This window comes from Phaenicophaeus curvirostris, chromosome 3 (genome assembly GCF_032191515.1).
Source record: "Phaenicophaeus curvirostris isolate KB17595 chromosome 3, BPBGC_Pcur_1.0, whole genome shotgun sequence".
In the NCBI taxonomy this organism is placed as follows: domain Eukaryota; kingdom Metazoa; phylum Chordata; class Aves; order Cuculiformes; family Cuculidae; genus Phaenicophaeus; species Phaenicophaeus curvirostris.
In genome coordinates, this window is record NC_091394.1 from 9,835,279 (window position 1) to 9,848,761 (window position 13,483).

The following is a 13,483-nucleotide window of genomic DNA, read 5'->3' on the forward strand; positions in this document are numbered from 1 at the left end:
ATGAAGGTAAAGGATAAAGTAAAAAAATAAAAAAGAAAAAAACAAAAAAAAGAATTTTGTAGTAATTCTTTAACTAAATGCAAGGAGCACTGGAAGTTCAACACTGATTTAGAAAAAGTATCAATTTAAAGGAAAATATGAAACTAATAACTTCAACTGTCCTTGGCTCTGCCAGTTAATGGGGTTGAACCTGGATGATCTTTAAGGCCCCTTCCAACCCAAACTATTCTATGATTCTATAAAATGCAAGGTTATTATGAAGCTACCTGAATATTTGTGAACTATGCTGCATCAATTGTAAAGATTTCTTTTAATATCTCATGGCATCATTAATGCATGAATCTGTAATACTTTTCCTGAGTATGACTACACTTTTTCTCGTTTTTTTCTGTGTACTTCTGGAAATATACCAACAACATTGAATGACTCTTTAGCATGCAATGGGGACAGCTGGTGGTTCTGAGAAAGGAAAGTACCTGGTTTTAAATGTATAGAATCATAGAATCATAGAATTGCAGAGTGATTTGGGTTGGAAGGGACCGTAAAGATCAACCAGTTCTAACCCCCTGCCATGAGGGTTGGTAGAAAGCAGTCTCATTTTGCAGAAAGGTTATTTATTGGAGAAAGAAGGACTTTCTCATTCAGAAGTGGGAGTGAGGTTTGATCTAGAAATGTGTTTCTGGGTCTACAAATGAATGATACCCATACACATATACACAGGCAGAGGTGAACGAACGTATGAATGAATGAGAGAAACGCACAAAACAGGTGAGCAGGTGCTCTCTAGTGTTAAAAGCAGCGATCAAACAGATGATGGCAATTACAAGAAGAGGAAATGATCCGGCAGAGTGACTTCAAAGTTGCCTAAAACAATTTTCACCTGACAGCGCATTTCCACACTGTTGGCATAAGTATGAGGAAGAACCAGTAGGAGAACTCCATTTGTACACATCTTCTCTGGGTGAAGCACTCCCAGGAGCCTGCCTACCAATGTGCCTAAACCTACACGCTCACCATCCCTGTGTCTGAAGAAACCGTTTTAAAGAGAGCCTTTAAAATAAAGCAACCGTCCCACGCTTCCTTTTCTCCGTCCATCACTCACTTGACGAGGGTACCAGGCGCTGAAGGGATTCAACCTCCCGCTAGCTCCGGCCGAGCAGGAGATACGGAGAGGCGAAGGCGTGTTATTGACTGCCTGGCTCCAGCGGAGCCGGAGATGGAGGCTGGGGAGCCCTTTCTCCGCTCACGGAGCAGCTTTTTCCCTGCCCGACGGCTCCAGAGGGCATCCCTCCATCCCTCCATCCCTCCATCCCTTCATCCCTCCATCCCTCCATCCCTCCATCCCTGCCGCTCGGTACCGGCGTCGGGGCGCTCCGGGGAGGAGAGAGGAGGAGCGGCGACCCCCCCGAGCCTCTGCCTCCGCCGCAGCCCCAAAAACTGGATGTCATTTCTCTTTCTTTCTTTATTTCGCTTCCCCCCCACCCCCAACAGGAGGAACCGTCCCACCTGTGGAACCAACACTTGTTCTTCCCCTGAGAAACGCTGCCTGCCTTTCAGGTGAAAATAGCAGGATCCGGGAAGGCTTTGGAGGTCTTTTATCTTCTACTTACGGACACGTATTTGCTTTTTTTTTTTCCCTAAGCAGAAAATGACTACGACTCTCTAATTAGCGTGACACGTCGGAAGCAACTTTTCTAAGCCTCAGGTCTGGCTGTTAGAGACCTGCTTTAGTTTGTGGTTTGGTTTGTTTTTTTTTTTTCTTTCCTAATCTGTCCCAAATAATGTCCAAAAAGAGGGAAGCTAAATCTTCGCAAAGACGTGGCCCGTTATTACTGCAAACCCGTGTGTGTGTGTGTGAATAATAAAAGAAGCTACAAACAAGTTGTAGGTTTCATATGTGTCTATTTGTGCGCGTTGATGGGTTATAGAAGTCGTCTAAATTCTCAGAAGGGCAGACCCTTCTTGTAGTGTATTTTGAGGATGAAATACACTGCTCCGTTCCTACCGAACCGAAGAGGGGGGGGGAAAAAAAATAAATAAACCTGGGATAAGGGGAAAAGAAGTGACCGTAAGACCATAACTCAGGCGAACAGTCCCCCTTTCAGTGCGGGTATCACGGGGTGACAGTTAGATAATATTGTTAATAAAAAATAATGACTGAAATATGAAAAGAAACCCTCGGGAAGGAGCTCACAGAAACAATTACGCTGCCAGAGCTCGGGAGCGCTGGAGAATTCATTGCCACAGCGCCCCCTCCCACACGCTTCTTGAACTAAAGATTTTATCCTGAAGATGGGGAAAGAAAAGTTCTTCCTTTTCCTTTCCCCCGTGCTGTTTTCCCCGGTCTTTGCTGTAGCCCTGCGAGCAGATCTGCAGCGGGACGGCTCCTGCCAAGCATTTCGCTCAGAAAGAGCCTCGTAAACCGGGCTCCTTTTACTAGAAAACCGGACAACTCCGCTCGCACAGTGTGCGCGTGTCATTTGTTATTTTAAAATACAATAGCCTATTATTTCACGTCGTTGTCTCCGGGAGATGGTGGCGGGCCCGCATTTCATGAGAGAAAGGAGAAAGCATTCCCAGACCATTGTGTGGGTTATGTCACGGGAAAACTGTTTCTGCTGCGCAGCGCATCTCCAAACCCCACCAAGTTCCACTTCGCTGTGCTTAAAAAGTTGCTGTGACCGGTGTCATGATGATTGGACTCTGTGCGGGGATAGACGTGTGCGCCCCGGGGAGCCCTCCTGAGAAAGGGAAAGCTTTCCTTCGCTTTTTGATTTTTTTTTTTAATTATTATTATTTTATTTTATTTTATTTTGCCTAAGTAAAAGCTGCTGGGCAGGCAGCCGCTGCTCGCAGCGAGCTCTCCCGCAGCAGGGGCAGCAGTTGCCATCCCCGCAGACGTGGCTTTCAACTTCACTCGCCCGAAAACTTCAGCCTCTGTCATTAGTGCGAGGAGATGCAGCTAATAAATGACAAACCGTGAAACCTGCCTCCCAGGAGCGTTAGGGGGTTTGTGTGTGTGTGTGTGTGTAGAGGAGGGGGTGGTGTGTCTCACCACCTTCTCAACTGTACTGGAGCAAACTGAATTAAAGAAGAGAAGGCGAGAGAAACGCTTAAAATCTGGGAAGGTAAAAGCTGAACTACTGAATAGCCTATTCAAAAAAAAATACAGTGTGCGAAGTCTTAATGTCTGTGTAGGCATGTTAATTTGCCACAGTTATTACCAATAAAAAGTCATGTAATACTATTCTACTGTTTAACAGTGCAAGTTAGGCGGCTTTTTATTAGTAACGGGTAGCGCTATGGGAAAAAATCAGATTTCGGCCGTGGAGGCAGGCAGATGAAAAAAAACACTTCCCTGCGAAAGGCATTCAAATCAAACAGAGATAACTCCGGGAAGAAGTTAAATACAGTCACGTACACTGTCCGATATTTAAAAAACGTTATTGACACGGTTTTCTGGTTTGTTTATCGCGAAGACTTCGCCAGCTCCATTTAAATCACCCCACTAGCTTTTCGTTCTCCACATTGTGCAGAGTCAAATTAGTGGTGTACTTGTTGTAATAAAATGCATACCATCTCCTGGCAGTGGGTAAATCCATTCCTTTCTGAAGCCATACAAAAATTATGCAAATCAAATCAACTCAAGAACTTGTCTTTTGAAATTATAATATTTCACTCCATTAATCTCTGATTGCGAAATTAACCCCGTTTCTGTATATAAGACCATATTTTTTTGGCTGCGCAAATTAAAACATCAGAAATATAATCTGTTGCTCTTTGTGTTTGGGTGGAAGAGAATAATGTCCCTCATTTAAACATTCCTCCCACCGAAATAACAAAAAAAAAAATATATTTTCATAGTGGAAAGACGTGCAGATGGAGGCGAAGACAGCACCTACATTTTACACGGATGGGCGCCTATACCTAGCGTGTGTATCATATGTGTATGCCTGTAGATACGTATGAAGATTTGTATCCCCCGTGTGTGCCTGTGCGTATCTACACACTCTCTGAATGGAATTATGTGAATTCTCATGGGAACGTGGTATTTATTTAAGTACTCTTCCCTGGTCATAACTGTAACACTCACTTAATAGCATTAATCCCTTGTTATAATGTAAACACAACGGCCATTGTATTCCCAATCTGTATTGTTCCACTAATTATTAAAGAGGAGGAACTAAAAGCAATCAATTCGCGTAGATAAACACACCACTCCTGCTGGAAAAGAACAGACTTGGCTTCCCAAATGAAAATGCAGAGACTAGAGCACATTTTGCAAGGCACGCAGGTTGACTTAGAGGGATTCATGTATGACTTTATAATGTTATAATTAATTTTGCATTCTCAGCTCTCCAGCTGCTGCTCCATTCAGAAGCAGAGCTTATATACCTAGAAATCGGTCTGCGGAACACAGGAATTGACTATTCAGATGTAATCGCATGATATCGATTATTCCACAGAACTACTGAAATATGAATGTGTATTATATAAAGCTCTTGTTCTTAAAGTTTCTATTTTTATTTAATATACGCTCATTAATCACCAAGCAGGGAAGCAAATGTCTCTTTTGTAATGAGTTGCACTGAGTTTACCAGTTGTTTATCACTCTCTTATCAGGAAGTCGGGAGTTAATGACAAGAAATACCTGTTGGTGTTAACCTCCTCCCCCCCCACCTGGTTGTTTGTGGGTTGGAGGTTTTTTTGTGTTTTTTTTTTTTAAAGGATTGCCTCTTCTACAGGCCAACTGATGGATCTGGATAGGAATTAATCCGGTATGTCTGGTGGCCAGACCTCTACTGCTGCGTACAGGGGCAAGGGTAAGCTGGTATGTGGGTTTCATGGAGGAGAAGGACAGGCAGGAGAAGAAATAAAAAATCAGATAGAAGAAAAAAAATGGAAAGCTCTGATTGCTTCAGATAGTAAGCACATCCCAATACCTGGCCGTAGTTTCCATATGGTGTTTTTCCTGCAGTGTCCGCGAGGCTGTTGAAACGGCTTCTCGAAGTGGTTTGTTTTTTTTTTTTTTTTTATGAGCTGCATGTTTAAATCTTAATACAATAGGCTGCCCTGCTAACCCGCAGCTCTTCGGGTGGAGTCGGTGGAGAGTCGATTCCCCGGCTACCTCAACAGATGCTTTTTCCCCATCCTACCTAAGCGAAATAACCCCATGTACCATGAAGAAGTCAGTCGCATACGTTAAATTACTTTATTTGCTTAAATTCGGGAGAGTCGCTCACTCACAGATGCTGTAAAAAATAAAACACGCGGATCGAGGAACAATTTTTTTCCTCTTTTTTTTTTTTTTTTTTTCTGCCTAGACAGGTCCGGGGTTGGGTTTTTTTCTCAGCTCATCCCAGGTTGCGGGTGGAGAGCTCCCAGTCCCGCAGCCCCGTCCCTACCTGCGGGGCTCAGGTGCGGGGGGCACGGGGCGGCCTGGCAGCGGCTCTGTGGGGCGGACAAGGGCTCGAAGCCGCGTCCCGGGGCTGGAGGGGAAGGGGGGTGACAGGGGAGAGCCCCTGAGTGGCTGCGGGGAGGGGAGACACCGGTCCCGGGAGGCGAAGGCCGGAGCTGGAGCACGGGCAGCTCGCCCTGTTCTGAGAGGTCCCTCTAAGACTAATACAAAAATAATAATAATAAAAAAAATGCATGCCCTCATATATAAATTTATTTATGTTTGCATTGAGAAGAAAAGATGTGCGCCTTCTCCTTGCCCTCCCCTAGGAGCTGATCGCGGCCAGGGGTGAAGGAGGGGGCAGAGGAAGAGATTACGTTATTTGGGAAATTAATTACATCGTGATCGTATTCCCGGAGATTTAGCCGAACTGCAAAAGAGGGAGAGGAGGGGAGGGAAGGCAGCTAGCCCCCTGGAAGGAGTCAGCCAGGCCTCCTCTTCACCACGCAAGAACAGAAATGAAAGAAAGATGAGAGAGGGTGAGGGTTGGTTTTGGGGGGGGGTGTTTTTTTTTTGCTGGTTTTTTTTTCTGGGTGTTTTTTTTTTTGTTGGGTGGGGGTGGCTTTTGTTGTTTTTTTTTTCCCCCTTCATGTGTAAACGCGCTCCACGACTAGATCCTGACTGTGGCAACTTATAAAACTATAAAGCTGTCGCTTGCCAGGAACAGCGCGATCCTGGCTCAGCTGATCCGAGCAGCCGCTTTTCTTTCCTACCATATAGGGCAGCACTTTTAGAAAGTGCTCTTCCCTCCAGCAGTGCCCGGCTCCGTCCAGCCTGGCGTCCAGAGGCACCCACCGCCCATCCGTGTGCGCGCACAAGTGAAGGGATGCGCGTATTCATAACGCGCACGCTTTTGTTGTTCCCCGCGGGAAGGGGGGCGAAGGGGGGGGAAGAGGGGAGAGGGGGGTGGTGTGGAGGTGTAATCGAGAGTGTGTGAAAGAGTATTTATGGCTCGGCGAGTCCGGAGAGGAGCTGATGAGCGGCGCGGTGGTCGGGCTGGGGCGGAGAGGCTGGAGCTACAAAGCCGCCTGCGCTGCTGCGGGAGCGGGAGGGGGCGGGCCCGGCGCGGGATGCAGATGAGCCGCGGTGACGGACAGCTCTGCTTCCCAATGTCCCTCGGAAACTCGAGCGCTCCTTCCCTCAACTCTTCGCTCCAGACTCTATACTTCCCCCAAAAATTACAGGCTCGCAGGCGCTGGGGGAGCTGGCTGGCTGGCTGGGAGAACTCCATATGCAGCAGCAGCCACTTTGCTGATTTCGGGGGCTCGCTTCTCTCTCTCTCTCTCTCTCGCTCCCCCTCTCCCCTCTGTTTCTCTCCCTTTCTCTCTCTCTCTCTTTTTATTAACCCTCTCCTCTTCCGTCTTCCCCAGATGCCCTTCCCCTCCCTGTTAGATTTCTGACCGCTCGATTTATTTTCCCTTTTATTTTGGGGGGAGAGGTGTTCTTCTTTTTTTTTTTCTTTCTTTTTTTCTGTTTTTTTTTTTTTTTTTTTTTTGGCTCCTGCTTGTTTCCCTTCTGACTGGGCGCGCATGGGGGGGAGCATATAACAATTCTGATTCTCTACATAACTGCACAGAGCCAACCGGGAAAAGAGAGAGAGAGAGAGAGGGAGGGAGAGAGGGAGGGAGGGAGGGAGGGCGGGAGAGAGGGAGAGGGGAGAGCACGAAAGCAGCGCCAGGAGCAGCGGCAGCAGCAGGGCCGGTCACCCTCGCCCCCTCCCTGCTCCCGGTGCGAGCCATGTCCTATCCTCAGGGTTACCTCTACCAGCCCCCCGGCTCGCTGGCTCTGTACTCCTGCCCGGCGTACGGGGCCTCGGCGCTGGCGGCCCCCAGGAGCGAGGAGCTGGCCAGGTCTTCGTCGGGATCGGCGTTCAGCCCTTACCCGGGCTCGGCAGCTTTCACCGCCCAGGCGGCGGCCACAGGCTTCACCAGCCCGCTCCAGTACTCCACAGACCCGGCCGCGGGATTCCCCTCCTACATGGTAACTACCGAAGAGAAAAACCCTTCTCTTTCTTCATTAGCACCCGCATTCTCATCCTCATCACCTCCAGCCTCTCTCCTCACACGCGCGAAAGAAATAGAATCGTCTCAGTCAGTTGGGTTGGATGCTTTCATTCCCCCCTCCCCGCTTTCTCTCTTTTTTTTCCCCCCCCCTCTTTTCGCTGTAGTAGGATAGGAGAGTGTTTCTCTTTTTCTTCTTTTTTTTCCTCTCTTCCTTCCCCCCCCCCCCCCCCCCCGGTGTTTGAAGGCTTTGCGGGCTTTATCCCCTTGTGGTTTTATTTACTTTCAGTGTGTTTTGTGCTAATGGTTTAACTGGATTTTAGGAATGAAAAGGAGCATCTGTTTGCGATCCGGGAGCTTCGCTTAAGCCCAAAATGGTTGTAGTGGCCGCAGTTTCGGATTTCACTTTCTTCTTATTAGTTAAAAAGGAGCGTTTGCAATTGCGTGTGTGTGTATTCCGTCCGTAAACTATATAAATAAAACCATAAACTATATAAATAAACTACACGGCTATATAATTTTATAAACACACACACAGAGTCAGACTCGTGTCTGGTCCGTCCACACAAAGACCTGTGCCCGGAATTTAAGACCAGATCGGCTACCGAGGTCCTTAGAGGAGATGGCAGTGGGATAGTTCCCTCTCCTTGGAAAGTGTCAGGGAAACGACTCGCTTTCTGTTTGAAAAGACGGTGCATAAATTGTCGTGCAGTCTTTATTCGGGGTGGTATAAGAGATCCGAGGATCTCACTTGCTTGTTTTTTCCTGTTGAGAAGCGGTAGGCGAGTGGCTGGAAGTTGCAGCGAGGTTGTGGACGGGATGGAGGGTGATGTTGCTCCTTGTGACTCCTCGATCTGCGGGATTCAGGGACGTGCAAGAAAGTTAGCGAGTTCCTCAGCGATATCTTTAACTTTTCTCGCATTATGCAGACTTAAATAAGCGCAATTTACACGTTAAAGAGCGAATTAAAATGCTAATTACATCGCATTTGAACAATTCGAAACGGTGCATATCTTCTGATTTGCAAATTGGATTTGCAATGCATTAGTGCAGTGAATTGCTAAGTGGTGGCTTTGTTGTATTTTCTATAGGAAAAAAAAAAAAGGAAACATCTTTTGAACCTTTGGGAGAAATGTAGATATCAAGACGCTACCTGTAGGGCCTTTAAAACGTCTGCGAGGCTCAAAAAAAATTATATTGGGAAATTTTCAATTACGAGGAGATGAAATTAGTGAGAAAGATGAAAACGTCGCCGGTTTTAAGCGCGTGTGATTGTGTCTGGGAGAAGGAAGGGGGTGGGTGGGGGAGGAATCGCCCCTTAATGGCCTTTGGGTGCTACTTCTGCCCCTCATAGAATATGGATACAAGACATCATCCCGGGGAAATACAAATATAACCGCCGATCTCGCCTTGACAACTCACTAATGGCTCCCAGCAATAACAAACTGCCAACCCCCATCGTTTTCTTGTGTCCAGGGCTCCCCTTACGACGCCCACGCGACGGGGATGAGCGGAGCCATCAGCTACCACCCGTACGGCAGCGCTGCCTACCCGTACCAGCTCAACGACCCCGCGTACAGGAAAAACGCCACCCGCGACGCCACGGCCACCCTCAAGGCCTGGCTGCAGGAGCACCGCAAGAACCCCTACCCCACCAAGGGCGAGAAGATCATGCTGGCCATCATCACCAAGATGACCCTCACCCAGGTCTCCACCTGGTTCGCCAACGCCCGCCGGCGGCTCAAGAAGGAGAACAAGATGACCTGGGCCCCGCGCAACAAGAGCGAGGACGAGGACGACGACGAAGGCGACGGGGCGAGGAGCAAAGAGGAGAGTCCCGAGAAGATGCCCGAGAGCAACGAAACCTCGGCGGAGGATGAAGGTGGGGACGGGGCGGGGTACGGGGGGGACGGGGAGCTCGGCTTTGAAACAAAAGCGACCCCCCAAAAATAAACCGCGTCCCGGTGCGGCGGCTCCGGGGGCCAACGGGGGCCGGTGTCCGGGCGGGGGGGGCGGTGCGGGGGCACCGTGGGGGGAGCAGGCGGGGCGGGAGCCGCCGGGATACCCCGTGGGGACGGGTGGATGGACGGATAGATGGACGGATAGATGGATGGAGGGATGGATGGATGGAGGGAGGGAGGGAGGGAGGGATGGATGGATGGATGGATGGATGGGTGCTCCTGGAAAAAGAGCGGCCCGGGGAAGGCCGGCACGGCTAGCGCCTCCCTGCCTGCTGCGGCGCCGGGGCTCGCTGTTCGATCACTCTTTTGCCCCCCCCCCCCCCCGCTCCCCCTTCGCTGACTTTGCCTTTCTTCTCCTCGCAGGAATTAGCTTGCAAGTCGACTCGCTGACGGATCACTCCTGCTCCGCCGAGTCGGACGGCGAGAAGCCGCCCTGCCGAGCGGGCGTCCCCCTCTGCGAGCCGGGCTCGGAGCGCAAGGGCAAGTACGGGGCCGGCGAGGAGGAAGAGGAGGACGACGAGGAAGAGGAGGAGGAGGAGGAGGAGGAGGGGGACATCGAAGAGGACGACGGCGGCGGCGGAGGCGGCGGGGAGCGCGACCCGGCGGCCAAAGCCGCCACCTCCTCGCCGCTGGCGGCCGTGGAGGCTCCGCTGCTCGGCCACCACCCGCACGCCGACGCCGCCCGCAGCGCCAGCAAGGCGGCGCTGGGCGACCGCGCCTCCCCCGGGCCCCCGACGCCGGCCAGCAAGCCCAAGCTCTGGTCGCTGGCCGAAATCGCCACCTCGGACCTCAAGAGCCAGAGCCTGGGCCAAGGCTGCCCGGCCGCGCCGCTCGCCCCCGCCGCCCCCGCCTCCGCCCCGCACAGCGCTGCCTACTCGCCCTCCTCCCTCCTGGGGAGGCATATTTATTACACCTCGCCTTTTTATAGCAATTACACAAACTACGGGAACTTTAACGCGCTGCAGAGCCAGGGAATCCTGAGGTACAACTCGGCGGCGGTGACTTCGAACGAGGGACTCGGTCAGACTGTCCTAAACGCCAGCTCTGTCCACAAGCAGAGCAGTGACTCTTTGAAAACCATCACTAACCAGCTAGAACAACATTACAGGCCCTCTAGTTATGACTCGAAGAAAGGTAGGTGTCTTGGTTTTGACGCTTTCTCCTCCCTCGCCCTCCTTCCCCGACCCACGCGAGTCCTTTATGTACTTTATAAATATTGAAACCTTCTCCGGAAAAGGCAGCGAGGGCACTGTCGCCGCTGCCACCGCCGGGGGAAGGTGGGAGATGGTATGTTGTGGGGATTAAATCCGTCGTACCGCTACCTGCCCCTAAGAACCCGGAGGAAACGTAAGAGGCGACTTTTAGATCAGTCACACGGGCTGCGGGCGCAGCTTTTGGAAGTCAATTCTAAAAGGAAAACTTCACACAAAGCTATCCGGGGAACGCTGATGTCATGGCCTGTATTTTTATTTCTTTTTTTTTTTCCAGACAAACTGGTTTTGCTCTTTGTTTCCAGCACGCTCAAGTTCTTTTTGCAGCTTTGTGCTCACGTAATTGCTGACATTGAACGTGAAATTACATGGGGCACGACATTTTTTTGCTGTTCCTGGGGTGGGCATGTTTTTTTTTCGAAAAAGTTTTGCACTAGGGTAATTGTCAGCTTAGTCTAATTAAAAGTGCGAGATAAGGGAAACTGTAAAATACTGACCAGCCTTTAAAACGACCTAGCTATGAATTCTGCTCGGGTGAGGGCTGGGACCTACATACACTGTGTAATCTAGTTAGCTGGCTGTGTCCTGTGACTAACTGACGGTTATATTTTGACAGATCCCACTGAAGTCTGCACAGTAGGAGTACAACCATACCTATAGAAGTGCAATCACACAGCAATGCAAGTAAGTGAGAACATTTTCTATTACACTGATCGTTTGGCATCAGGTCTAAGACAGGCTGCACAGTTCTAGACTTGCTTAACGTTTATTTCTTGCTTCATTACTTAAGAGTCTGGTTACAAAGTAAGACACGCTTTTTTTTTTTTTTCCCCTGTTTTTTTCAAACCTCTCACTATGGGTTTTCTTTCTTGGGTTTGTCTTAATTTTAAAGTCAGTTTTGACAGTTCCCTCACCTTTCATACTCTTTGCTCGTGTAAGGCAAAGACGTTGACTATTAATACGTCATAAGAAAGAAAGCTTTAGAAAAAAATATTTTGAAGGTACTGTTGTTTAAAAATAAAGTGCTTGTGCTCACGTGGCAGTGCTAAAATTGTACGTTTTGAGTGAGACTTCTACACAGTAACAATGTATTTCAAAGGAAAAAGAACAATTATTAGAGATCGACATGCAACTTAAAGAGGATATGCTATCAGTGAACTGCCTCTTGCCTAGCTCGCAACGGCACTCTTAATACTTCCATTATTGAGGACTAACTAAATGACAAAAAGAATCTCCTTGTCTACATTTTTTTCAGCTAATTCTTTTATTGGGACACATTAGAAGAGTAAAGATTTTGCCTTATTTCCTTTTTTTTTTTTTTTTTGTTGTTTAATGGTGTTAGTGTGCAATTGAAGGATTTTTGGATGATCTGGTTTTTTCCTTGGTCCACAGGTAGGTGTCACAATTGCTTTGAGAAAAGTCAGCAAGCCATCATCTTTCCCCGAGCTAATATATATAACAAATCTCTAAATCCGGATCACATCTTGTGCCACTGTATAAAAGAAGACCACAGAGCACTATTAAATCTTCAGACTCTAATTATTAAACCAGAATTTTGTTGGACATATGTGAGTTCGCTGGTATAGTATAGTTTCCCCAATGTATGTGTGACTTTTGAAAACAGATCTGTTTTTCTCAGGATATCTTGAATTGATCACTTCATTGCCACGGTATATATTCAATAGGTGTGATAGGATTTATTGTAAAATTTATTTGTAAAAGATGTATACAGTAGAGATAATAAAGACGTGATTGGAGAACTTGAGTCCTTACAAAGTGGAAACAAATTTGATATTTATTTTTGTAATGATATAAAGCTTCTAGTAATTTATGCAAGTTGTATTGCAATGGAATCTGAACTTTTTGTAAATAAATTTTGCCTGGTTTTTATTTGAAACGTTGATGGTTATACAATCTTTGGTTGTTTAACAAGAATTCTTTACTAATTTATATCTCTAATTGTAAATAAAAACAGACTAGTCTGCAACAATATGGTGTTTTTCATTCATTTCCCCCTAAATAGTAATCTTTTATTTTGAAAATGACGAAAGCTGTAATTTCACTAGCGGAGTTTAGACCATAAAATGAGTAAGCAATTTAACTATGTTGCAAAGATATGCTTTGCATAAATTAATTCCTTCTGGGCTGTTCCGTTATACTTAAGCTTTAAATACACACATGTGTGCAAATATGTATTTGTATATGCACATGCATATTCATAGGCAGAGGGATGTGAATACATGCATGTTTCTTATAAACTATTTATGTTGGGTGTGAAATAGCTCTTTATTTGAGTTAACATTCTTTAAATCCATAATTTCTAGGGGGAAAAAACAATCAGCTATGGCTTATTTCTATTTTCTTTGTTTCCGCTTCTGTCTAAATCATGTGAAGGAAAAAAAAAAGATAAAACAGTCTAATTCCTATTTTTTATTATTTCCCCTCTTTTTCTTTATATCAGTAAACCATATCTTTACAGTCACATCCACTTTGATTGGGCTCAGAAAATCAGCTAACTAATAATTTTATTTTTTAGTAAAATAATGGAAACCTCCTATATTATAATTCCAGAAAAGAAACGAATAATCATTTATTTTCCCCAAAAGATAAATTGAGTGAATATAACTTACGGTTATAAAACAAGAATAATAGCTTCTTAGATTGCCCTTTAATCAATCATACACTTATTTTTCAAGAGGCTCATCTATTTTATTCCATGATTAATAATGTTCCAGCGTGAGAGCATTATTAGATCCCAGCAGGGGAGATCCTGAATGCTTTTAGCTGCTTTGGAATGGTCAGTTGGGGTTCATTATGGTCTGATATTGAACAATTTATAAAATCTTGTCTAAA

At 47.0% G+C, this 13,483-nt stretch overlaps 1 protein-coding gene across 1 annotated transcript; it reads left to right on the forward strand.

Moving 5' to 3' along the window:
- The first annotated feature begins 7,113 nt into the window (after window positions 1–7,113).
- Window positions 7,114–12,606, forward strand: IRX2 (iroquois homeobox 2). Its single transcript, XM_069853038.1, has 5 exons — window positions 7,114–7,438; window positions 8,935–9,340; window positions 9,783–10,553; window positions 11,247–11,314; window positions 12,023–12,606. The coding sequence occupies exons 1-4, from the start codon at window positions 7,196–7,198 to the stop codon at window positions 11,288–11,290; spliced, it is 1,464 nt and encodes a 487-aa protein (XP_069709139.1). The 5' UTR covers window positions 7,114–7,195; the 3' UTR covers window positions 11,291–11,314; window positions 12,023–12,606.
- Window positions 12,607–13,483: the final 877 nt, after the last annotated feature.